The sequence below is a fragment of the Pteropus medius genome, unplaced genomic scaffold (assembly GCF_902729225.1).
Source record: "Pteropus medius unplaced genomic scaffold, Ma_sr-lr_union100, whole genome shotgun sequence".
NCBI lineage: Eukaryota > Metazoa > Chordata > Mammalia > Chiroptera > Pteropodidae > Pteropus > Pteropus medius.
Window position 1 is genome coordinate 3072642 of NW_024352784.1, and position 26841 is coordinate 3099482.

Genomic DNA, 26841 nt, shown 5'->3' on the forward strand with positions numbered 1-26841 from the left:
GCTCTATCTTGAAAGCTATGGGCACACAATGTTATTTGTTAATGAATGAAGCAGCATGGGGAACAGCAAGAACAACAGACCAGGAGACAAGAGAACTGGGTTTAAAAATAGCTCTTTCATTAACTTGATATGTATCTCTATCCCTCTATGCCCCAGATTCTCTATTTTTAAAAAAGAGAAGTTTTTCTATATCAGGAGTTCTCAAACTTTAGTGGGAACAGAATCACCTGGGTAACTTATAAAAAAACTTTGATTCTTGGGCTCCCACTTTGGCAATTCGGCAGGCAGGGGCTGGCAATGTACATTTTAAAAAGCCCCTTGTGTTGTTCTTCCAAGAAGATTCTGAGAAGCACTGCACTAGATGATCTTTTGTGTTCTTGTGAAGAACACAAAAAAGATGTAAGGCTAGCCAAACCCACTCCACCTCTACCCACCTGGTTCTGCTCCAAGAAAGCAAAGGATGTCTGGGTACTAGAACACTCTTCCCAAGCCCCATGTTTAGAAAGTTAGAGCTCCTAGGATATGGCATCTAGGAAATGGCAATTTTCAAATTAACATGTCTTCCCCTGTCCTGGAACATGTAATATAGCTACATTCTTCTGTTTGACTTTTAGAGGCCTCTCCTATTGGACTGGTCCCAGTTAATTTCTCCAAACGGGAAGCACTGTATATTAGAAAGAGCAGAGCAGTCAGAGTCAGTCAGATTGGGAAGCAAAACTCACTAACTGTGTGACTTTGATCAAAATACTTAACATCTCTGAGAATGTTTCCTCACCTGCGAAATAAATATCACCTATCTAAGAAGATAAAGTGACAAACTCAATTAAAAAACACATAGAGGATCTGAGTAGATATTTCTCCAAAGAAGCTATACAAATGGCCAAGAATGCACAGAAAGAAGCTCAATCAATATCATTAGCCATCAGGGAAATGCAAATTAAAACCACAAGATACCACTTTACACATACTAGGATGGCTAAAGTAAAAGACAGGCAATATCAAGTGCTAGTAAGGATGCAGAGAAACTGGATCCCTCATACACAGGTGGTAGAAATGCAAAATGGTGCAGCTTCTTTGGATAACAATCTGTCAGTTCCTCAAAAGGTTAGACACAGACTTACTATACGACCCAGCAATTTTACTTCTAGATATAAACCCAAGAAAATAGAAAACATTATGTCCACACAAAAACTTGTACACAAACATCCATAGCAGCATTATTCATAACAGCCAAAAGCAGAAACAATCCAAAAGTCCCTCAAGTGATGAACAGATAAATAAATGTGGCATATCTATGAAATATTATTTGACCATGAAAAAGGAATAAAGTACTGATACATGCTACAATGTGGATGGACCTTGAAAACACGCTAAGTGAAAGAAGCCAGTCACAAAAAGAACATGTTATATATGGTTCCATTTATGTGACATGTCCAGAATAGGCAAATCTATGAAGACAGAAAGTGGATTAGTGGTTGTCTAAGGCTAGTGGAAGTTGAGAGGTAAAATAGAGAATGACTGATAATGGCTATGGGGTTTCTTTATGGGGTAATGAAAATATTCTAAAATTAACTGTGGTGATGGCTGCACAACTCTTGTGAATATACGATAAACCATTGAATTATGCACTCCAAATGACTGAATTGTACAGCATATGAATTAAATTTCAATAAAGCTGTTATATTTTTTAAAAAAAGTACGTAGGAGCTGAATGCATTGCCTGGCATATAGTAAGGACTCAGTAAAAGGTAATAAGTTTATTATTGTGCCCTTATCTCTTCCTGATGCCACGCTAACCCTGGCTAGAATTACCACTAATACTGTAGAATATGTCAGGCTCATTGCTGGGAGCTGACTTTACACTCAGTGGAGGGTCACAGGTGAGTCCTGAAGGCTAATATTCCAGAACTAAGAATCTTCCTCCAATACTCAGGTAAATATATGACTCTTAGAAAAATAATGGCCTCCATTTATTGAACACTAATTATGTGCCCGGTATTGTGCTAGGAACTTTACAACTGTTTTCCTCATAAGAACCATACTAATGAAGAAACCAGAACTTAGGTTATGTAGCTTGTTTCAGGTCATATCAATAGTCAATGACAGAGCTGGTCTGTTCAACCTCAAGGCTTGTACTCATTTCCCTATACGCCTCACTATTCTTTCCTTTTACTTATCAATGTTTTACCTATCCTTTACAAATTAAGCAGTCTGATTTTTATGGATTGCCCCTTTCCTCTATACATTCTAGTAATGTCTAGTTTAATCAAATTAATATCTTTTACATAGTCTTGTGTGTTCTCAGATTGCTTCAAGTGTATACTCTTGAACATGGCAGGTGCTCAATAAATACTTCTTTAGTGAATGGTTGTTAAAATGTTTCCCCAAGCAGGTTCTTAAAGGATAGCTAGTGTGTCTTGTAGATCTCTTGATCCATCACACAGAGAAGGCTGGCCTATAGCTGGAGGACCAGACCTTGTCTGAAAATGGTTCTCAGATACACCATGCTCTTTGCCCAAGGACTAGAAGATTTCTCCTTAAAAAGAAGATCATGCTCATCTCATTATTACCTTATCAGAGTGTAGCATGGGAGCTGCCACATAGCTGGAGTTCAGAAAAGATTTGATGAGTTAAAGAGAAGACTGAGTCAGCACTCACTTTACTGGAGACACAGTAAGTACAGTCTTTCACAAGAAGGAACCCCAAGCCCATCTTCTCACGTTCCCATGAAAGTGAAGGGGGAGAGCAGGAAAGCTGACCTAGAACTTTAAGACAAGCTGTTGACCCTGCCTGTGGCTCTGGACTGCTAGTGTGGCACCCTCTCTGACCCAGGATCCCTCCTTTGACCACGCACCCAGGTGGAGCTTTCCAAAGCCCATGTTTCACCTTCATGCCATCAAAGATATGCAAATTTCCAATTGTCTTATAAATGTCAATTTTATAATTTGTTTGAATCAGGATCTAAATTAGATCCACACATTGCTATTGATATGTCTCAGAGATGGTAAAAATAATACGGGAGGTGGGGGGAGGAAGTAGATGGGGAGTATAGATAAAACGACATTGACCATGTTATTAAATATTGAAGGTAGCTGATGGTACATGGTAGTTCATTATACCATTTTGACTACTTTAAAAAAAATTCAAAGATAAGGCAAACTCTTAAGAATCTGTTACTATTACCTACAGACCCTTCAATACCCTATTTGAACCTCCCCTACTCTCCCCCTCTTGTAACTCTCAGAGAAGTAACATGCTCACAGGTATCTAGGTTCCCTCTGATTTGTTCTATACCTTGAGTTTGCCCTCTCCCCGTCACCCCCACCTATCCTCATCCTAACCAAAGCAGTATTCTTACAGCTCCAGAAATCCTCTAGGCAGGGCTGGCAACAAGAGGAAGGAGACTGCTCTCTCTGCCTCTCAGCCGGCTATGCTACTTGGTTGACCAAACTTGGTCCCTCTGTGCTCCCATCTCTACACCTGCTTGTCTCTCCTCTGCTTTTTCTTCAAGATGTTAAAAACTTCCAATAAAAAACAAATACAAAATGCTGTAATTAATAGCCAATTCCAAGCCAACCCAGCATCTCTACTAATAAACCTCAACACTTGCAAAAAGAACAATAAATTCTGCCCCTCTCTGGTTCTGAGGTGGTCTCTTTTATACACTCCGTGTGTGTGTATGTATGTGGGTAAGTGTGTCTACATATATATTTATTTTCCTTTATTTCCCATCCAGGGAGGGGCAGAATAATGAACTGCGTGCGTCAGGGAAGATGAATCTGAGATACTAGGGAGCAGTGCAGTAAAAAGATTAAAGTGTTATTATTGTTGGTTTTTTTCCCCCATGGTCCATTGTGACAGCTCGACCGTCATCTGTAAAAAATGTCTCAGCGAGAGATAATCATCGGAAACTCAATAAAGCGTCAGGGGGAGCCTCAGCCCCCATCAATCACTGGGTGCCTGGAAAATTTCAGCCCTCTGTCTCCCTTCCTGCTATCCATATAAATGTCTCTAATATATTTTGTGTGGTGTGTGGGACCTATCCCTGATTTGGAACTTTTGATGAAAAAATATTTATACACGAAATATGTAAATCAGTTAAAAATCATACTAGTTCTTTGCCAGCCCATCCCACATTTTCTTATTTTTATAAATGCATCAAATTTATTCTTTTAAATAAAACATGTCAACTAGTCTATCTCCCTCTCCTAGTCAAATATATATATACAGGTTTGTAGGGGGAGAAGGATGGACACAATTAACCTAACTGGCTGATGCACTTAATCTTGAAGTTAGCAAAAAGCCCTGATGGACTGACAGTGTGTTGTCCATCCTGGTGACTCTATAGTGGCCAGCACTGCTGAGAAATTACATGCAGAACCACTGGCCCTGGAGGTGCGACAAGGCTCTGACAATGATGAGGAAGAGTCAGGGACATTATGAAAAATAATAACTTACCCAAACAGCTTTTGGCTTGGCAGATTCCCAAGCCTTCCAAGACTCTGAACAAGCAAGAGGTTCTGAGCTGGCTACGTGTGGGGCACACACAGGCTGATATGGTTGCTGGGTTCTCTACAAGAGAGATGTTCTGCTGGTATTTGGCATTATCTCTCTGTCTCAGTGTCTTTAATGCCTACATCATAAGGTTGCTGTGAGCACACAGCAAGTATCAATAAATGTTGCCTATTGCTGCTACAGCTATCACCATCATTGTCATCTTATTATCACCTCTTCCTGCTTCTCCAGTCTGGAAGGAATCAGGTCCTGCAGCGCCCTCTTCTCTAGGACCCTCAAGGCTCCTCTTTGTCTAAAGGATATAAAGTCTCAGCATTTGCTCTGGATCCAGTTTATGGTGTCTTTACTGCTCATTATTCTCTAAAACAAATCCTGCTGTGTGGATGCTTCATCCTAACAAGTTCACTTGCTGGCCTGAAACATTTTTTTTTGTTTCCCATCTCTGAATGTTTTGGACATAAACATACCTCTTCTTGGCTCATACCCAACTGCACCCACCGACAGGCCCTCCATAAAACCTTCTTATACTTCAAGGCTCAAATATCACTTTATTTCCTTGACTGAGTTCTGATAGTCCTTGTTATCCGTATCTCTGACTGGATCCTTGCTGAATATTATCTTGGTCATGTCTTCAATTTTAATGATTATTAATTACTGTTCTTGCTAGTATCTTATATTTGCATGATGCCTTGTATTTTCTCAAGTTCTTTCATAAGTAGTTCAATTTGATCTTTATAATAAACCTATGATATAGGAAACATTCTCTATAGATGAGAAAATCAAAACTCAGACAGATAAAGAGATCTGTCCAAGGTCATGCAGTCAGGTGATAGCCATTCCTTGGACTTTAAATAATGTTTGGTTCTTTGAAGGTAATAGTTTGCTACCACTGAAAAGCATTTGGAAGGCTGTGTCAAAGACTTCATGACGTTCTCATGAAGTTCCATGAGAGTATGATGAAGACGATGATATAAAAACAGAAATTTACATTAATAGAATTCCTTCTATGTTCTATGTTTTAGGCTAGAGATAAATATACTATCTCTAACTCTTTATTTTACAAATAAGGAGACAGAGCCTCTGAGGTACAGAAAATTGCTCTGTACACTCATAATACCATGGCATAAGCACACAGCCTCTCTGGGAGTAAAGCTTAAAGTGGCAAAATGAGGTCTCTTCCAGGGAGAAGAAGGTCCAGATGAATTTTTTAAAGCAGTTCAAGCTCAAGGCCACAACTAACACCTGTAGTCTAGATCATGCTACTCAAGAAATGGGGGCCTGTTAGAAATACAAAATCTCAGGTCCCATCCCAAGACCTACTGGATCAGCATTTCTGGGAGTGCAGCCCAGGATTCTGTTTTAACAAGTTCTCTAGGTGATTTTTATTTCCTTGCAAGCCTTATTACTCCCATCTAAGTCTGTGCCCTCCCAGGGCACACATCCTCTCTGCCACACCTGGGTTGGGCTGGGCATGCAGTGGGTGCTGGATGGTTAACTTATACTATATAGATGAGCTAGGATGAGACCACTCCTTGGCACGTCCCAGGGATGGGGAGAAGTATCATAGCAGTTCCATTACCGCCAGTGGGGACTCTTAGCCATCTCCTGAACTCCAGGGCATTTGTCCACTGGTTTGTGATGCGCCAGCTTGCACCGTCCTGTCCCCCATCTGAAGACACAGAGATGGGGAGGTCAGCTGCAGCAGGACAGGACCTGTAGCTCCTGGAGCTGTAGGAAGGGGTCACCTGGGCAGGTGGGGTTGACTATGGCAGGTCCAGCCTAGAAAGCCAGGCCCACTACCCTCTCTCTCCAGAAGGGCCTATGCCAACCCAGTTTCTATACAACTCATCTTTATTCAGCTGCCACTTGGAGCTGAGAAGAGAAGCTGATTTATAGTATGCTCCAGCCACGTTTCTGCCATGTTTTATTGTTTTAATTGTACATATGAGAGGCGTTCAGAGTGCTCGCTTGCATTTCTGACAGCACCAGACACCCAATGTTCATAACAGTTACTTACAAGCAGCCAGAGGCATCCCCGGCTGGGCAACTTGTTTTCTGTTACCACTAATTTACTGCCTCCTCCACCTGAGGATTGGGGCCCACCACCCATCAGCCAGCCACAAGTGGAACTCTCCTGGAGTGGGCATGGGTGGGGCTCAAGGCATTGAATGGAATGTGGTCAAGACCAGAGGATGAGTTGGTAGAGAAGTAGCTGTGATCTTCATGTTTTCCTCCACATGTGTCCCCTCTGTATGCCTTTGCTCAAGCTGTGTCCCCTGCTTATAATATCTTTTTATCTCCCTCCCCGCCAAAGCCCAGTTCAAATCCCACTTCTTCTAAGTACATTACCTGCTCTGATGGTAAGCTTAGTTTCTAGAACCTTAAATATCACACAGCTGACAGGGACCTTGGAGGCCATATAATCCAATGTCCCAGGGCAAGAATACCCTTTATAGACTCCCTGGTGGGCAGACATCTAGCCTCTCTCAGTGCCCCTTGAGTGGTTTGTCGCTCAGTACCTCCAAGGCAGGCACTGAGCCTTATACTGAGCCAAAACCTACCTCTGTAAAGAAATTCTTCATCAAAGGTCACTATGTTTTATATATGGTTATCTCTAGTCATCCTAACAACCCTATAAGATGGGTGTTGTTATCCCTACAAATGAGAAAACTGAAATTCCAGAACCTAAAGCCGCTTCATGAAGATCGCACAGCTAGTAAGTGACCGAATTTTGATGACTCATGACTGCCTGCCGCCAAAGCCTAACCTTTTTTTCAAGGACACCGTCATGCTTCTGAAGATGCCATGGACAGAGGAGTCAGGCCAACAAGGTTTCCATGCCAAACATTCCTGCATCACCCACATGAGCAGACCTGCCCTCTACCCAGATACATGAACACTGACAAGAGTAGAAGATACTGTGATGTGCCCAGCTGAGCAGGCTTCTTGCTAAGGAGCAATGGCCATATGTAAAATAGGAAAAGTATTTCTCTAGGAATGGAGCAATTAATTATAAAGTCTCGGCAAGGAGGGCACAAAAGTTTCTTTCCTCTCCAGCCTGTGCCTGTTCCGAGTAGGCAGAAAAGATATAGAGCCTCTCTGAGAGAAAACAAGGCAATTTCTCCAATGTTCTTTGGTCTCCATGTCTGGATCCTCTTTCCTCTTCATATCTTAAATGCTGGTACCCTGAGTGAGGGACTTGTCCTCTCACCCCCTCACTTTAACTCATTTCCTTAGGCAGTTTCAGTCCCATCCATTTTTTTTTTTAACTATCAAGCAAATACCAGTGACTCCTAAATCCCTATCTCCTGCCAGACTTCTTCTTTGAACTCCAGACCCACATATCCAATTGTTCACCCAAATCAGAAATTGAGGTGTCACCATGGGCACCTTCTTCCATCAACTCCCACATTCCACTGAGAACTCGACTTCCTCCTAGTATTTTTCTAACATCTATTTTCTCGTTCCCAAAGATCACTTTTAGAAATCCTCAGAAATCATAAGTGCATTCTGGCAGAGAAGAGCATAGCTTCTCATCCAATTCTCAATTCTTTAACATCCCCTAAAAGTCAAGAGTCATTGCTAATCTCTTCCCTCCAATTCCTTCCCTGACACTCTGTCAGAATGGTCCATTTAAAATGTGAATGTAAGGTGAGCATTACACCGCTTAAAATCTTTTGATGGCTTTCAGAAAACACTGCGAGCTCCCTAGAACTGCTTTACAAGTTCCCTTCCACGTGGAATCCTACTTCCTTCTTTACTCTTACGTCTTGCTGTTCCTCTCAGAGCACTGTGACAGATGATTCTGCCTGCTGTCACCCAACCACCCCATGTCTTTGCATATGTTGCTCCTTCTGCTTGGTATATCCTTCTCTCAGTTGGCCTGGCAATTTCTGACTCATCTTTAAGACCCAATTCAAAGTCACTTACTTACCCTGTGACACTTTCCAGACACCAGCCTGCCCTGAGGTAGAGCTCATCACTACCTGTATTAGCGCTATCTACATCTTTGTACATCTACCTTTGTATTTACTATTCTGTACTATGATGCCTTGTTCATAGTTCTGTCTTCTTACTTGACTAGGAGCACTGTTGAGGGGCTACACCATACATATTCACTTTTGTATTTCCAGGATCTGGCAGAGTGCCTGATACCTAGTAAGCACATGCTGAATTATAAACAAATTAACAAGCAATTACAACTATAGAGCACTTTACAATTCACACGTCACTGACATACTTTATCTCTCGATCTTTACAACAACACTGAAAAGGTAGACAAGGGATATATTACTGGAGTTTGGGGGGTCTTGCCAAGGTCACAAACTATAACTTGCCACTATCCTTCAGTACTGAGCACAGGCTGAGACCCAAAGAAATATCAATTAGATATTTAGTGAACTCAACAGACTCCGGCATTGACTCTATGCTTCAATAGTGAAGGACTGTCCAACTTTCTTGAGCTTGTGACTTTCCTGTGAATTTGCACAGACATACTCTAGGCAAGGGGCTTGCATCTCTTGTTCTACCCTATCTTTCTCACACATTCCATAAGTCAGGTAACTTCCTGTGAAAAAGTCAATCCAATCCAAAGAAAGGAGAACCACAGGATCCTTTTGTTTCTGTCTACATCAATGAGAATGACAGAGAGCTGGGTTATAGTGCCTTGCATACAGTAGGCAATCAATAAATACTGGTTGAATGGATGAAAGAATGAGATATCTTTAAATGGAAAAAGAAAAGAAAACTATGGCTCAGTAGGAGCTAAAGCTGTAGTCTGCTAAGCAGGGAGGAGAGCCCTGAGATGATACTAAAGGACTGTCCCTCTCTAGCCATAGATTTCATGAATTTGGAGAGCAGAACACATCCAAACTGATACACCAGAGAAACTCGAATGAGCTGCCAGAAAACTGTGGCAGGCAAAGTTAGCTTGGAATTAAAAAAAAAAAGTGCAAGCTGCAGAACAGTGAGTTTTATCAATGATCCTTGACAAAATTTCATGCAAGCTGCAGAACAGTGAGTTTTATTTCATGCAAGCTGCAGAACAGTGAGTTTTATCAATGATCCTTTGACAAAATTTCTAGAATGTATTTTTTAAAACAGTTCTTAAACACTTAGGCACCCAGTATGGGTTTCCTAAGGGACAAGACCAGACCATGTAGAGTAACCTAAAATCCTTTTGGGAAGGGGTTCCTGGGCAAGAAAATATGACAAATATTAAACATTTTTATTTTAGCAAGAAATCTGAGAAAATCTCTCAAAATTTTATGGACATGATAATGATGGCTAGAAAAGAATAAAGTTTGGTGGATTTACAGTTGTGAATATTGAATAATACTTCAAAATTGTCCTGACCATGTGCTCTAGGGCTCTTAATAAGAGTCCTTATAAACATTTTAAGCAAAGACTAGCACATAAAGTACATTATGACAGGGTTCTTGTCTAACTCAACAGTGCCTAAAACAGTGCCTGCTATATAGAAATGTGACCAATAAAATTTTTAACATTTATTTTTAAATTAATAAATGAATCTATAAAAAGCCTATTCAATAAATTTGCAGGTCATACAAAATGAGAAGAGACACTTAATATATTTATCTTTATTTCATGATGGATAAAACAGTCTTTTCCAATATTTTTGTTGTATATCTACCTACCTATCTAGAATATAGGTTGGTTAGCATGAGTTAAAAAAATTCAGAGGTGGCTGACCAAAATCAAAAAGAAAAGAGGAAGAAAAGAAGAAAGGAAGAAAGGAAGGAAGGAAGCAGGCATTGTTCCAGGCATTGCTGAGTTAGACTAGATCCCTGCCATGTATTTTATGTACTAGTCTTTGATTACAATGGAAAGAAGGAAGGAAGGAAGGAAGGAAGGAAAGGAAGGAAGGAAGGAAGGAAGAAGGAAGGAAAGGTTGAGAAGGAGGGAAAGAGGAGACGGAGGGAGGAAGGAAGGAGAAAATATTTAGAACACATAAACTACATACAGCCCATGGGTCAAATCCAGCCTGTTGCTTATTTTTGTAAATAAAGTTTTATTGGAACATATTCATGCATATTTGTTTGTTGTTGTCCATAGCTGCTTCCACACTATGACAGCCAAATAGTTGAGTAGTCACAACCAAGGCCGAAGGGGTCACAAAGCTTAAAATGTTTACTATCTGGCTTTTTCCAGAAAAAGTTTGTTGACCACTGATCTAGAAGATTGAATATAAGCATCAACCTGTAGGGAACCATTAGTACATAAAGATACAAAACTTGAATGCAGGAGGTGAAAACTGGTGCAATAGCAGAAGCTAGACTAGATGGCTTCACACTCTGAGATTCTATGAATTCAAAAATGTTTACTGAGCCCTGCTGGGATCCTGAGAGCAGGTGAGAAGGCACTCAATTAATTAATCCTCTCCCTTCTTCCTGGCCCTGCCCTCTCAGCAAACACTCTTCCCTTTTTTTTTGGTGAGAGCATCTGAATAGAAGACAGCCGAAGGCAGCAAAGCTGTGGCTGAGTAAGGAGAGGACAGCCCACAAGCTGAATCTCCTCATATCAGGCTGCAAACATAGGGCAATTTTGGTACTCATGAAATTTTCCTCTGTTTGAGATGTAAAGCAAATATAATTTCTCCAGTTCAGTGGGGAATCCAAGGAGGTATAGGTCATGGCCTGCAAAAGAAACTGTCAGTGAAGGAGGAAAGAAAGGATATGGGCAGATGAGAGTTCAAATAACCATACAAAAGGCCAAGATTTAGAGAACATTCAAAAGAGCAGTTGAGGGCAAGTTGCAATTATTGCCAAGTACAGGGAAGGCTTTGTGGAGGAACCAGTGGCAGCAAAGGAGCTTGAAAGAAGGAACGGTTTTAGAGAGATGGAGAAGCCAGGAAGGGCAACTTCACATCTCATCTAGGCAGCAATGCTCTGATGCTCTTGACATACCCCTCGTGCTGCCAATCTGAGAACCTTGCTAGGGCAGCAACAACACCACTACTCTCTGGGCTACCACACTCACAATAGTATGGCAGCCTCCCTGACAGCTCTGATGGCTGAGCACACTGTTCCCCTTGCGTGAACCTCCCTCTAGGTCAATGTTCTGACCTCAGGCAGTCCGCATGGCTGGCTGTCCCCCTAGCTTCACTGCAGTCCTGCTAAGCTGCTCTGTTGCTGGAAACTGAGAAGAATCTCTGTCTCTATGAGTGATCCAGGGTAATGGGCAGGCAGGGAGGCCAGTCTGGACAGGCAAAAGCTCAACTATAAAGCAGTCATTTCTGTCTGCCACCAAAGCAACCTGCCCTTTTCTTGACCCCACTTTCGAAGAACTACTCACCAGAGGCAACAGGGACTGACTTGCCCACATACCCTCCAATGGACACAGGACCAAGCCCTGGTAAGAAAGAGGCACACTGCCTCTTTCTTCTTCTGAAGACCAAATAACCAGCCACAAAGCACCCTGGGGTGAGCACGGATGATCACTCCATTTTATAAGCAGACAGAATTGTATTTTACATATAGGAGGAGATAAAAAGCAGTATTCAGAGTAGGGCTGAGAGACTTCTGAGGCTGAGGAAACCAGTGAGGCTACCTTCTAATTCTGGGACAGGGTAAGTTTGCTGGAAGTAGAAGAGGAATTAATCCACATTCCATGCAGCTGCCTTAATTATTTTGTGGAAACCTGTTCCATCTTGAGGCTCCACCGGCTGAGGTGTTTTTGGGAGAATACCAGTTGCAAGGTTCCCCCATTCTCAAATTCATAAAGTCAGGCCTCTAATTTTATTCCCCAAGACTTCTGAAGTGACATAAATTATAGAACTCAAAGGGACTGTGAAAGGTATCTGTTCCAAGCCCTTTGGGTTATTCATGAGTTCCTAGAGGATAAGAGACTTGCAGACCCTCACTCTTGAGCTGCTGGTAGAACAGGAACAGAACAAGGCTACCTGGAAACCACAGGGAAAAGAGTGCTCAGAACAGCAAGGGAGCCCACACTTACCTTCCAAAGAATGAATTCCCTGTTCCTTGGCAGTTTTGTAAACACTGCTGAAATCATCTCCAAGGTTTGGGTCAGCACCAGCAGCAAGAAGGACCTGCACCACACTGAAAGAAATCAGAAAGACAGAAATGTCAAAAGCAGGAAAGGCCCAGGAAATAGAGACCCAGATTCTGAAGCATGTTTGGGAATTGGATTTGTCTGTGCTCGTGAGTGGTACAATGGAAAGAACATGAACTCTGTGAGTGTCAAAGACAGGGGTAGGAAAGCAGGCTCTGAAACTTACTGGCTCGGAGGCTCTGGAATTGCCAAAAGACATATGAAAAGATGCTCAACGTCACTAAATCATGGGAGAAATGCAAATTAAAACCACAATGAGATACCATCTCATGCCTGTCAGAACGGCTATCATCAATAAATCGACAAATAAATGTTGGCGAGGATGTGGAGAAAAGGGAACCCTCACGCACTATTGGTGGGATTGCAAATTGGTGCAGACACTATGGAAAACGGATGGAGGATCCTCAAAAAATTAAAAACAGAACTACCTTATGACCCCACAATTCTACTTCTGAGTATCTGAAAAAAATCCAAAACACTAATTTGGAAAGATATATGCACTTCTATGTTCATTGCAACATTATTTACAATAGCCAAGAGATGGAATCAACCTAAGTGCCCATCAACAGATGAATGGATAAAGAAAACATGGTATATACATACAATGGAACATAACTTAGCCATAAAAAAGAATGGAATCTTACCACTTGTGACAACATGGATAAACCTAGAGGATATTATGCTAAGTGAAACGTTAAAAAAAAGAGGATATTATGCTAAGTCAGAGAAAGACAAATATATGATTTCACTTATACGTGGAATTTAAAGAACAAAGTAAATGAACAAAAAAACCAGAAACATACTCATACAGAGAACACATTGATGGATGCCAGATGGGAGGGAAGTTAGAGGCCTGGGTGAAAAAGGTGAAGGGATTAAGAAGTACAAACTGGTAGTTACAGAACAGTCACAGGTATGTAAAGTACAGCATAGAGAATATAGTCAATAAAAAAAAAGAGGCTCTGGACAAGTTATTTGACACCTAAGGCTTGGTTTCCACAACTATAAAAGAGAAAGTGTTTATTCAACAATTACTTATCAAATGTGTAATTACTATATTCTAGTCACCGTTCCAGGCGCTAGGGTCTGTGCCCTCGCAGAGCTTACAATCTTCTGGGAAGGACAACAATTTAGTGTAAACTTATAGCAAGGTGTGATAATGGCTATGATGGAAGAAGTACCATTCGCAATGAAAAACCAAGAGAAAGGATCAAGAAAGGCCTCCCAGAGCACATGGTATTTAAGGCATGGAAGAAATGAAGGCTGAATAGCCAGATCTGGGATGGTGAAGTGGGAGGAAACAATGCATTTACGAATCCTGGAGGCAAGAGCACAGTGCTGCACCTGAAGAAAGTAGAATTGGAGTAGAGAATATAAGGAGAAGAACAGTGGGAAATGAAGTAAGCCACCGAAGGGCTTAAAGAAGAAGTGACATGACAACATATGTTTTTCCTTCTCACCTCAAAAGATATACATACTTTAAAAAGTGCAAACTATATTGAAATATTAAATTAAAAAATGAAAGTTTCCCCTTATAGCCATCTCCTTAATCTAAGTTCCAATGGCAACTACTATTTATAATTTGGAATGTTTCTTTCCAAATCTTTGCTATTGGAAGAATCACTCCAGTGGCTGTGTGAGAATGGACCGGAGGGAGAAGGACAAGAGGCAGGAGCCTCCACAGTGTCGGTGTGAGGTTGAATCAGGTAAATTTATACAGCACCAAGCATAGTGTTTGACCCAGGAAGTACTCTGTATATGTTAGCTTCCTTTCTATTATGTAATGTTCCAGCTTACGCTTTCCTTTTTTCCTAATATAAAAAAGGCTTATGTTCACTATAGAAAATTCAGAAAATGTACATAATCAAAAAGAAGAAAATGTTTTAGAATATATAACATCCAGCTTTTCAATATATGGTTTTTTTTTTTCCTACAAAAATGGGATCATACATAAACTCTCTCTAAACACACACATACACATACACTTTCCATGTTTTAAATATTGGTCTACCATACTGTTTTTCAATGACTGCATAGTATTACACTCTAAGACTATTCTATACTTTAGCCTATTATAAAACAATTATTTTTAATATCGCGATAACACAATATCTCCAATTATTTCCTTGGATAAATTCCTAGAAGATGAAGTTCTAGGTCAAAAGTATAAGCATTTTTAAGAGTTTTGATAAATTTTACTAAATTACCTTTCAGAAAGACTGTGCCAATTTTTATTCTCAGTAGCAAAGGAAGGAGGAGAATAAGTATTGTGCTTTTCTTTCACCAAAATAGGGTGTTTTTTTCTTTTTAATAACGTTGTAAGCTGGTAAACAGAAAATTAAATCACATTGCTGTTTTAACTTGCATTTCTTTGATTACTAGTGAGGATGGAATTTCAAAAAATATGTTTAACAGTCAGATGTGGTTTTTTTCCCCCCACGAATCCCTTATTCATGTCCTTTGTCCATTTTTTCTCTGAGTATGTTAATCTTTTGCTTACTGACCTTCAAACCTGCTAATGCTTTTGAAGGAATAAATGGCAAGAATTTTAAAAAATTACTCTAATTATCCTAATTTTTAAAAGGCCCAAGTATAGTTTTAATTTTCTTCTTTCTTGTTAGTTTTTCAATACCTGTAACTGAAAGTGTTGATGATTTTCCCTGTACCACCTGGTTTGAATTTCATTTCCTTCAACACGGGACCTGGCTCAATTATTTCCCAAATGGATGAATGAATTTCAATAATTCCCATACATACAAACACACAGTTCTCACAGGTAAGTCAAAGAAGCAGAATCCACCTCCCATGTAGCTGAAGTTCTTCCACATCTGATCTAACATGGTCAGGTGAGGCTCCTGTGTCTATTCACCTTACCTAAAAGGATCTTAAGAATTACCTGCTCACAGGTAATTTATCCAGGATATGGATTAAGATCCCAAAGAAAAATGAGAAGGGTCTCTAAGCAGCTAAAATCCAAGTCAGAGCAGAGTCTGTCAGGTTCTTACTTGGAGACTATTTACTCTTATTTACATACAATTTGGATAAGATTGGTACTATTCTTTCTGATTTCCAGAAGATTAAAAGCCAAGAGGGGACAAAAAGGCTATTAAAGATAGGCAAACTAACTGAAAGTAGTGAGGAATAATAATTGATAAACAGTCAGTGTGGTACAGAGGTTAAGAACATTGGCTTTAAAATCTGGGACAATCTGAGCATCAAACATGAATAATGACAGCAGTGAATTATATAACCTATTGAGTAAAATACGATTACACGAGTCCATATTGAAAATAAAAAGTCAGTGGGGCAGGAGAAAGGAAAGCTCTTCTTTACTGTAGTATGACAAGTAATAAATGTACAAGGAAGGATGAAATTAGAAAATCGTAATTTTGCCATGTCATAATTATCAGGGATAACAAGTTACCTAGCTCATATGGCTGTTAATGTATGTAAAGTATGTAATGTATGTAGAGTGCTTAGAATAGTGCCTGACATATAATAAGTGCTCAATAAACATTAGTTATTATTACTATATATCCGACGCTATGGTTGGGCTGTGGAGAAGTCAAGAGAAGTATGAACTAAGACACTTAAATTAGGAAGACAGCATGCCATTTTACAACAAGTACAGAGAAACCTGGGTTCAAATCAAAGCTCTATCATTTACTGACTGTAATCTTACCAGAATAATGGAGACAATGATGCCTCCCTTTGGTTATGCGATAAGCAAGTAAAACTCCACAGTTCCTAGTACGTAGAAGAAGCTCCCAAAATATGAGCTCTCAGCTCTTTGTCCATATAATCCTAGTGATAACAACATGAATCTGGGCCAAAGTGCACACTAGACCACCTCCAGGATTCATGCTAGCACAGCCCTGTATTAAGAAGGCAGCTCTTCTAAATTCTGCACAAGTTGGCTTGTTTCAAAATCCAAATGAGAAAGGTTTGTTGATCTAAACTCAAAGGGACATAATTTGGTTAATCCTCAGCTGCTCTGTCCAATCACCATTCAATCACACCACTTCCCATGGCAGGCTGTCCCTCCAGGCAGCTAGTGTCACTAACTGTGCTACCTTGGCCTCTCCAGGTTCATGAGTATTGATTCCATCTGTCCAATTTGCAGGCTGCAAAATGTGTCCAAGCAACCAAGTATGTTGCCCTTGGCCCCAGAGGGCAGACAGCGGTCTGGCAGGATGGGGAGAGGAGAGTGATTGGGCTTGGCCCTGGGACTGCTAACCCAATCTAAGGGAATGGGCAATTCACTTCACAAACTTGGAGGCCAAAGAGGGTAAGCATCCAAGCTAGTGACTCATTCTACAACCTCAGTCAGAGAAGGTTCCCTTCTTTTCATAAAACTCAAAAGGCAGCAGCCCCACTGTGGAGTATAGCTATGACTAAATAAGCCATTGCATTTCAGTGGCCAAGAGTGGCACCAAATACATTGCAAAATGGCTAGTAGACTTTTTATCTAACAGTTATCACATACTTAATAAAGCATCTAATCCAGAGCTCCATGAGAATCAGGCCCTTCTTGAGGAAGCCATCCCAGATCAGGTGAGAGGGCTACATGACTATGGTTAGCTTTGGCAAACAAAGCTAGCTTTGATGCCCTGTGGGCTACAGCAGGGCAGAAGGGGGTAAGAGACTAGCTAGCTTAGAGAAAGCTAAGGCAAAACTGGCGAGAACAGGCCAAGCCCAGGGAGTGCCAAGAAGTTCAGTCAAAACAGAACCAAGGGCCGGAGACAAGGCAGCAGAGATGTGAGGCAGAGTCAGAAGCCAGATGAGATGGCAAGGACTAGAGGCTGAGGCAGAACAGCAGACCACAAACTTAGTAAGAAGCCAGAAACCAAGGAATACACTGGTACCAGAGGTCAAGGCAAGGCAAAAGAAGCAAAAACCAAGAGTAGCAGTCAGGAGACTGGAAACGAAGTGATTTCTGCCTCTTTGATGTTTTCTGCTGAAGCAGAAACAAATCCCCAAATTCAGAACAGCATTTGGGAGGTGACTTCCATGAGGAGTTGGTGTGTTGTCCCACCTGGCTGACGAGGGGAATACAGCGTCAGCTATAAAATCAGAATCTGACGGGACAAAGGGAAGCGGGCACTGCTACTTGAGGTGATCCGCCAGAGGACAACTGCAGCCTCCCCTCTGTTCCGGTGCTGGCATGCTGGCTGCCATTTTGTAGGTTCAAGTATTATTGTCTTAAATGTAAGTAGCTGGTGCCAAATGGGCTCTGTTGTACAGGCTAGAACTTCATAGGTCTTAATAGCTGGATTAAAGGGAGCAGAGGATACTGTGGAAACATCTGTACTCAAAGGAACTACACTGACTACTCCACAGGTACTCACTGGGCAAAAGCTTAAGAGTATCAGCAACTTTCCCAGCCAGCTCAAGATATGGCCTCTGGTGCTCTGTGGAAAGATATGCCTATCAATGCCAACATCAGCTTCAAAGGCTCAGAGATAATCTCCAGATGCCCTCGTTCCCTTACTAATTTGGGAGTCAGAAAATGTTTGTAGCCCAAGAGAATGGGGGTTTGTCTTTTAGTGACTTAGCTGTAGTAGCAGTACTTGCCTTCCTGTGTGCCCATCAGAATCTATTCTGTTCTTATTTCCCCTCAAGTGAACTGACCAAAAAGAATGGGCCTTGTAAATACTGAAGGAGATGGTTGTGAGGGATAGCACTAACCTGACAGGCTGGCAGAGGATCAGCGATAGGATAGGGCTAGGCAACTGTCTCAGCCTTGCCCAGCCCTCTCCTACATGTGGGTCCAAACTAGGCCACAAGTAGTTTAGCTGAGGAAAACCTCCATCTTCCTTTCCTGAGCACCAGCCCCTTTCTGGGCTACAGGCAGTTCCCAGACAAAGCTGAGAAAGTGAAGAGGATGGTGGTCCCTATATGGCAGTTCTTGGGACTCATGGAACTCTTTTTTGGAGCCACAGGCCCCATGAGGCCTGTTTTAATTTGCTGATCAGGTTGTAATTAGATTAGGGGTGGGAGCACATGTAGGAAGGTTGGCTCACACTGACCCTGATGAGCTCCCGCTTTCAGGAAAGTGGGGGAGTCACAATGCATGGGAGGACAGTTCCATCGATCGATGTTAAGGCTTTCTGCTCTCAGTGGCTGGAGGGGCTTGGGGTCATCACATTGTTTAGGAAAGAGCGAGGAAACCTGTGGTGTGAGCTGAGGCCTATGCTGGGCCAGGCGTGTGTCAAAGACGGCTGGTGAGCAGCTGGAGTTGGTGAAGCAAGAAGGGCAGTGATCCCAGCTCCATGTCATCCCCACACAATGTTAAGCTTTAGGAGAAGCTCCGCCAACTCCTCCTTCCCCCCGCCTCCCATCTCCAAAGCACAGAGTCACTGTGATGAGTGTCACGGGTCCCAAGGAGAAGACAAAGAATTGACCTATTCTCAGTCCAATGCACACCTCGATGAGGGCAGGAAGCAAAGAGGTCACAGCTCAGGAGGTTTGCTGGAAAGTCAAATGAGCTGTGTCTCATCCAGTCTACTGGTCAGGAAAGCAGGGTGGCCGGACCAAAGGCAACAGCGTGTATTACGTTTAGAGGTCCTGTGGCATGGGGGATGAGCTGGAGGTAGAGAGGGTAGAGAGAGCAGTTTTCTTTTCAAAACCAGCTTCCTTAGTGAACAAACTCAAGATTAGGTTGGAAGCAAGGTACCTGTGGAGAAAACATGACCCAATTTCTTTAAGTGAGGATGATAATCTTTCGTTTACTTCCTTCAAAAGGTAAAGATCAGTAATCATAATAAAGCAGTCATAGTGTGTTAAGCACTATACATTCACTATTTCAGATCCACATAAGCACTTGCAGTGAGGTACTAGTTCCATTTTGTAAATGAATACACTGAGGCTCAGAAAGATAATATGAATTGCCCATGTGTACACATTAAATAAGCACACGAATCAAGAATCAAATACATGTCTGTCTAGGGCCAAATCTGGTATACATTCCCCTAAACCACACTGGTTCTCACTTAGTCAACCATCCATGGATCTGTTGTGCCACCTCATATTTACTGAGCCCCTGCTACGTACCAGGCACAGGGATATTTTCAGATGGTCATTAAAGTAAAGCAGGTCATAGCAGCTAGCTAGGATAAGAGTAAGTCCAACTCAGATGGAAAAGGGTCAAAATTAATTGTGGGCCCAGTCAAGTTGAGATAATTTGGGGCAAGGCTCAAGAAAGGCACAGCACATTAAGCAGAGGGCCACGGAATCATGATTACCCATCACAGAGTTTCTAGGACAACCTCAATTTCACACTCTCAGTCTAGTTTTAAATATCCTTCCATGTCTTTAAATCTGTGGTTCATAACATATGGTCACCAAATCTACAGGCCAATATTGTTAAGCCCTGGTTGTTAGGGATTCTTACCACAGTACTGGCCCAGACTAGGCTCTCTCTATGCAAATGATCCATAAAGGTACGATGGGGCTGGTTCATTTCTTAGACTTTGGATAAAATTAACAATAAGAAAACCAAAAATATTAATAACAGCAGCAGATACCTACTGTGTACTATGTGCTAGGCACCGCACTAAGCAGTTTTATATGCATTAATCTTTACAACCACTCTATGTTGGGGTAAGTGCTATTATTATTCTCATCGTGCAGATGAGAAAACAGAGCTAGTAAGAGGTGGAGCTAGGTTTTAAACTCAACCAGTTTCCTTCCAGAGCCCTTACTTCTCATCACTATGTCACACAACTAGACTGTGCTCCCCAAAGCAGGGGCTGTGTCTGACCATCTGTTTCCTTGCACACAAGGTCTGGTACAGGCCAGTAAATATTTGTTGAATCAATTCACTTATGGGGCCTTAACACTGCACTGTTGATACATACCTTGAGTTTTCAGTCAGCTCCTGCGCTTTACTTGCTAGTATTGCTAAGATAAGTCCCCCTTCCCGAATTTTACACTTAGTTTGGGGGTTTAATTATAAACCGAAACACTCATCTCTATTCTTTATCACCACATGTTTAATCATTGCTCTAGCTCACTGAGTTCTTTATGTCTCAGATTCTTTCACTCAACATATTCACTACCTCTTAAAACTTCATTTAATCTGCCAATTGAATTGGAATTTATCCATGGTCTCAATGGAGTCAGTGATATAACTACTGAATAGGACAGAGCCCCGTGGCTCTGATGTCTCTAACAAAGAGGTGAAGGAGTGGACCATCTCACAGTCCCTAGAAATGGAACACCCTTTCCCCAAGCAGCTGGACTGGATGCTTTCCTGGCCCCAACTGAACACAGAACCCTAGGACAGGATATAGTGCTGGAGAAGGGGGCGGGGGCACCCTGAGACTGTCATGTTAGGCAAATGAGCTGGCACAGCTTTTCAGGGAGCAGTGTCTTGGGTTGCCTGAGGTCAAAGCATGCGTCTGCCAAACTAGAATTGGGTGCATGTTGGAATTGGAATATCATTACTACAAAACAGGATTATCTTGAGCAACGATTCCAAATGGGATTAGAAATGACTCTTTGTTACTCAGAGATAATCAGCAACAGCAGCAGTGGTGGAAGAAACGTCAAGCTCGGCACACTTTTCTGGGAGCATGGTGTTGGCATTCCGGGCACCTGGCCAGCACTCTCACCCACCCTTCCTTGCTGGGAAATACTGGGCACTGTCCTGCATTGGGCAGGTGGCCACCTGGGACAAGAGCCAGAGCCAATCAAAGCGCTCTGCTCTGGGGTCCCATGTTCTAGGCCCAGCTTCTCAGATAAAAAGGACTAGTAAAAAAATCTCCAAAGCCCTCCTGTAGCAATAATAACGATTAAGGCACTCCCACTACTACTATACTACCACTAACTAAAGTAGCAAACCGTTATCAATTGATTACTATATGGTAGGCATTGCTCTAAACACTTTACATATATTTACACATTTAAACCTCAAAACAGCCTTTTGAGGTAGATCTACTTATTCTCTCTATTTTATGGCTGAGTAAATAATCACAGGTAAGTGAAAGACATTGCTAAGGTATGTAACTAGTAAGAGAAAGAGCTTGACATTGAACTCAGGTAATTTGGCTCTAGAGCTCACAGCTGTACCACACATACTAGACTCTCACAGCCTGAGTGAATCACAGTCAATGTTGGATAAGGTCTTTTCCTTCATACTCTCTGGTTTTCAGACCCTGCCAGTTCTTCCTATTAGCTCTGGCACATTCTTTCTTCTCACCTGTGTGAACTTACGCTCGTAATGGTCCTTCTTCCAGAAGTGGTGTCCTTCTATTCTCCACCTTTATGAATCAAAATCCTGTCCATCTTTCAAGGCCCACCATGTGAAAAGGCCTCCTTTCACAATTTCCCCCTAGCATTCTAGGTATGGCCTTCTCTGGGGCACTGACCCATTCTGCCTCCTTCTCCAGTTAAAGTGAGACTCGTTTTATCCCTTTTCTGTCAGCTTTCTCAGACCAGGCAAGTGATTTATCTGTTTTCAGATTTCTCATAATCATCCAGTACATAGTTTTTCATTAAGAAACCCTGACTGAGCAAACTTGACTCCTGGTCACGGCACCCGTTGGTCCATCCCATAGCCTTGCTCCCTGCCCCTTCCCTCCACAGGCAGTACAGTTCAGTGTAAAGAATCAGAGCTCGGAGTTCAGAGACCTAGCTTCAAATCCTGGCTCCCTCGTTTGCTTACTGGACAACCTTGGGCATCTCTGAGCTTCATTTTCCCTATCTGTAAAATTGGGATGATAATCCCTCCCTTTTAGGGTTGTAGTGAGAATTAGAGCCAACATGGGAAGTACTCAAAATAGGCCAGGCACGCCGATGGTACCAGGTCAACCACAGCCATCATCACTACCTTCAGATCAGATAGCACAAAACCCAGCCTTCTCAGGCTGAAGTGAGCAATACCCAGCAGCAAGCAGCCAAGCCACAACTAGGCCGGGGACCCTGGGAAGAGACTGTAGGCCTCTAAAGCATGAGATACCTCCACGTGATCAGGCACCCTAAAGATCTGCATTGAAGCACAGGTGCAGGACTTCTCTACCTACTCTGTCTCTGGTCAGCCAGCAAGGAAGGAGAGTCTTCCAGGGAAGCTGTCCCTGGTCCAGCTGCAAGAACAGCATTGGCTCTTTGCTCTAAGAACACCTGTGGAACTGTCAGCCCCACAAAGAAAGGCCTCTAAATCCCCTCCTGCAGGACAGCAATCTGGCTTGGGCTGCTGGTTTCTTAAAGATAGAGTTTAATGCCCTCCCTCTCCCTTAGTAAGGTGTAGGGAAAATAAGCAAATGCTAAAAATAAATGACTGCTGTAAGAGGGAATTAAATGGTCTTTAGCTAAGGATGGCGGCATTTTAAAATTAACAAAGCCCAGGTACCACATCCAGGAAGGCCTTGGCAAATGCGTGTTATCTACTCATTAGCTCAGCTCCTCAGGGACCCTGGCCAAGCAGGGAAGGCATTGCCGGGAAGCAGTCCTTCCGATGCTGATGAAATGTACTCAGGGAGCAAACGCAGGAGGAGGGAGGGAGACTCTTGTGGGGAATTTCAAACAGTTCTGCTGTAGCTCTGCCTCACGGTCTCACCTTCTCTGAGGCAGGGGCTTTCAAAGCAACCAGCAAGCCCAGTAGTCTACTGCATGGATGTACCAAATTTGTCTGTTCACCAGATGATAGACATTTGAGTACTTTCTAGTTTGGGGCAATTATGAATAATAAAGCTACTATAAGTATTTGCATACAGGTCTTTTTGCAGATGTGTTTTTATTTTTCATGGACACATACCTAGGAGTTGGTAATACTGGGTGCATAGTAAATATGTTTTACCTTTATAAGAAACTGCCAAAGTGTTTTCCAAAGTGGCTATACAGTTATGCACTCCGATCGGCGATGATGACAGCTGTTTTGCAACTTTGTCAACACTTGGTATTGTCAGTTTTTCTAAATTTTAGCCACTGTAGGTGTGTAGTGTTATCATGATTTTAATTTGCATTTCCCTAAATGACTAATGCGAGTATCTTTTTATGTGCTTATCTGCCACCTATCTACCTCTTCTTTGATGAAGTGTCTGATTAAATCTTTTGCTCATTAAAAAAAAATCGGATTGTCTTTTTTAAATTGATTTATAAGAGTTCTGTATATCTTCTGGATACTATTTCTTTAGCAGGCATATATTTTGACAGCTTCTTTTCTGAGGAATTATAAAGTATAAGGATATAAATCAAACCATTTTTCTTCCAAACCACTGTCCTCTGCACATACACACTGATGAAGGGAACAGGAAAGACTTAAACTTTCAACCGATAAATACCTTAGTGCCATCGGACAGAGGGTCAAGCAGTACTTGGTACCTGTTAAAACTCATGAGACTATTTTTACCTCCACTATAAGCACCCAATCAACACTGTAGGCTTTAAGGAAAGCTACATCTGGAGGAATGTCTGTCCTATGAAATCTTTTGGCCTCCCAGGTTCTGCACCTCCCAAAGCCCTGTTCTGGTCCACCAGGCTCCTGGAATGGTCAACAGTCGTCACACTCCATTGCTGGCCATTGTCTACTGGGAAAGGTAGGAGGCTCCCAAACCATCCCTCAGTGAAAGAGCAAACAGTGGGGCCTGTGGCTGCTTGGACATCAAAGTTGAGCAAACAGGCCTGGCAGGCCCTGCCTCTCCGCCTACACATCCTGCAAATGCCATCTGAAGGAGCTTCCCTGAGGGGGGTCATGACTTTCAGCATGTCATGGCACACATCAAAGTTTGCACCACACACGAACTGGGTGCATGGGTTCGAATCAAGTAGCCCAAGAGCGGATACTCAGCCATTGTGTCCAATTTTAATCCTGTGTTTTCTCAAGTAATTAAGCCTTCTTGCTTATGAACTTGTGACTAAGTAAAGCATCACTGAGAGGTTGTAACATCAAAGTGCCTTCCACCGTCTGTCCATGTTTGGTAAAATTGGATTTCTTTCTCTTCTTAAAGAAAAACTAATTGAATTTAGCTGAAGGCTGGGTATATTTGCACGAGCCGGTGAAGGCTAGGCTAAGTCAGAGTGATCATCCTGGGACCCTGTGGCTTAGCCTTTAGCTGGGCTGGGTCAGAGTGCAACACAGAATGAGGCACCCAGACTCAGGCTAAAACCGTGCCTGTAGCAAGAGGCTTATTGGAGGACTTACTGTGAGAGGGGTCCAGTCCCCCAGTGACTGGTCCTCAAGTCAACAGTACACCCAAGCTGTTACTAGGGCTGGCAAAAGGATTGTCCTAGCAGAATGTTGGCAAATCTTTGGCAGAATGGCTACTGAACACAATGGCCATCACATTACTTAAGTCCTTGATGTCAGCAGTCCAAGTAAGCTTCTTAAGGCAAAGACTGTGATGCTTATTATCTGAATCCCCCCATAGCATAGCACATAAACGCCTGACACAGTATAGTCTGAAAAAATGTTTGCCAGATGCATGAAATGATAATATAAAGAGATGTCAAAATAAAGTTCTTCGCTCCTGAAGAACCAACTCTGTATCCCTTGTTTGGTATGCTGATCCGGAAACTTCAATCTAAATTAATACTTGATTCAACTAATTACCTGGTTTACAGTGAATGCAACATGGTCCCATTTATGTAAAATCACACACACATATGTACACACACAAAGTTCAATCTCTAAATAGAGGAAATTCAGTTGACGGCTACTTTCTTCTCTATATTATTTTTACAAAAATAATAAACCTATTTTTGGAAAAGAAAATCTCTGGTTCGATCCTGATACAATTATCTTTCCTTTTACCAATATGATTTCTGATCTTGATCCAGTTTTAACTCTCCTGTGTACATTTATATCTGCATTTTAATTTATGTCACCTCAAACTCTTTTTGGAAATAAATAAAGGAGGAAATTATAAATTAAGTTCTTATACACACTTTTAAAATTCTGTTTCATAGCACTGTTTTTTCTATTCAAAATTAAATAGTACTATCTTTACTATTCAAAATTAAGTAAATAATAAATACATATATAAATAAAAGTTCACAAGAAGATAATCTCCTTAAGAATAGAGACTATTGTGTTCTATATCCCTAAGGACTAAACACATTAAGCAGGCGCTCACTAAAGGCAGTTGAGGGTAAAATGATTGGGCTACTCTAAGGATCTCTCCCTTGAGCTTGTGGGCTGCCAGCATACTAAAGGAGGTGAAGGTTCTCCGCTTTCAGAAGAGAAATCTGATGAAAGGGGTGCTGCCCCTCTACTTTCCCTTCATCCAAATCCAATCAAAGGTGGTAGCATTTCAGGCCTGGCCAACACAATTCCAGAGGGTTTGGTATCTGATTAGATGAGAATCAGTGCACTTCTAACAGGGAGAAACTTTCTGGCAGACTGTGTTCATATGATGTGATAATCCTTCAGGACTACTCCTATGGCACCTTACCAATGGGGCCCATTCACTCTGACTAATGTACTCTTGAGATTTCCTTTTACCAGATTCTACTTTTTCTTTTTTCCACAGCACTCCTTACTTTCTAATATATTATGTGGTTTACTCATATATTACATTTGTTTATTGTCTATCCCTGCCTCTCTCTACTCAGAGACCACTATCTATATAGAAATAAGCTCTATGGGGGCAGAAATCTTTGTCAAGAACAGTGCCTGGGAAACAGTAGGTGCCCCCCCCCCAAATTTGTGATATGAATAAATAAATCTAATCTGAGAGTATGCTATTTTCACTAAAAGAGGAGGGCACAAAATGGATGCTTAAAACACCAATAATTAGTCTTAGGAACCAAAGCAAATAAATACAAGCTAAAACTCACTTTGCTTAAGGAGCATCACTACTTTGCGAATGGCCCTGGACAAAGACAATCAGTTAAACCAACAACTCATTAGATTCAGAAAGAAATGTCCCCAAAGCACATCCACTAGCTATCTGCTCACTGACTGACAGTACTCTTAAGTATAGTGTTACTTCCAATTCTGTCTCAACACTGAAAATACTACACATAAGGGCATCCCCCTTCATTTACTCCACCACTGGCTGTCTCTTGCAAATGGAGACACCTGCAAGCTGGGAAAGACCGGTGGGTGGAGTGGAAGTGGTGGTAGGTAGAGTATCAGTGGTAGAATAAACAAATGTGTTTGTGTGTAGAGGGGTCTAATGTGGGCAGCAGAGAATAACAACTCACCATTTGTAACCTATAGCACATACATTATCTCATTTGATTCTCACAAGCCCATAGCGAAAATCTACTCTGCTGCCAAATTCAGTCCTCTCA

General features: G+C 41.8%; 1 protein-coding gene across 2 annotated transcripts in view; it reads right to left on the bottom strand.

Moving 5' to 3' along the window:
- CLPB (ClpB family mitochondrial disaggregase) overlaps positions 1–26841 on the bottom strand; it is a 128908-nt gene that overhangs the window by 73710 nt on the left and 28357 nt on the right. Inside the window, exons 4-5 of one of the 2 annotated variants that reach the window (XM_039847957.1) lie at positions 12490–12593; positions 6095–6184 (exon numbers count right to left, since the gene is read on the bottom strand). In XM_039847957.1, coding sequence (XP_039703891.1) covers positions 6095–6184; positions 12490–12593 — 194 coding nt within the window. The remainder of the gene's footprint in view (positions 1–6094; positions 6185–12489; positions 12594–26841) is intronic. The other variant, XM_039847958.1, reaches the window with a different exon arrangement.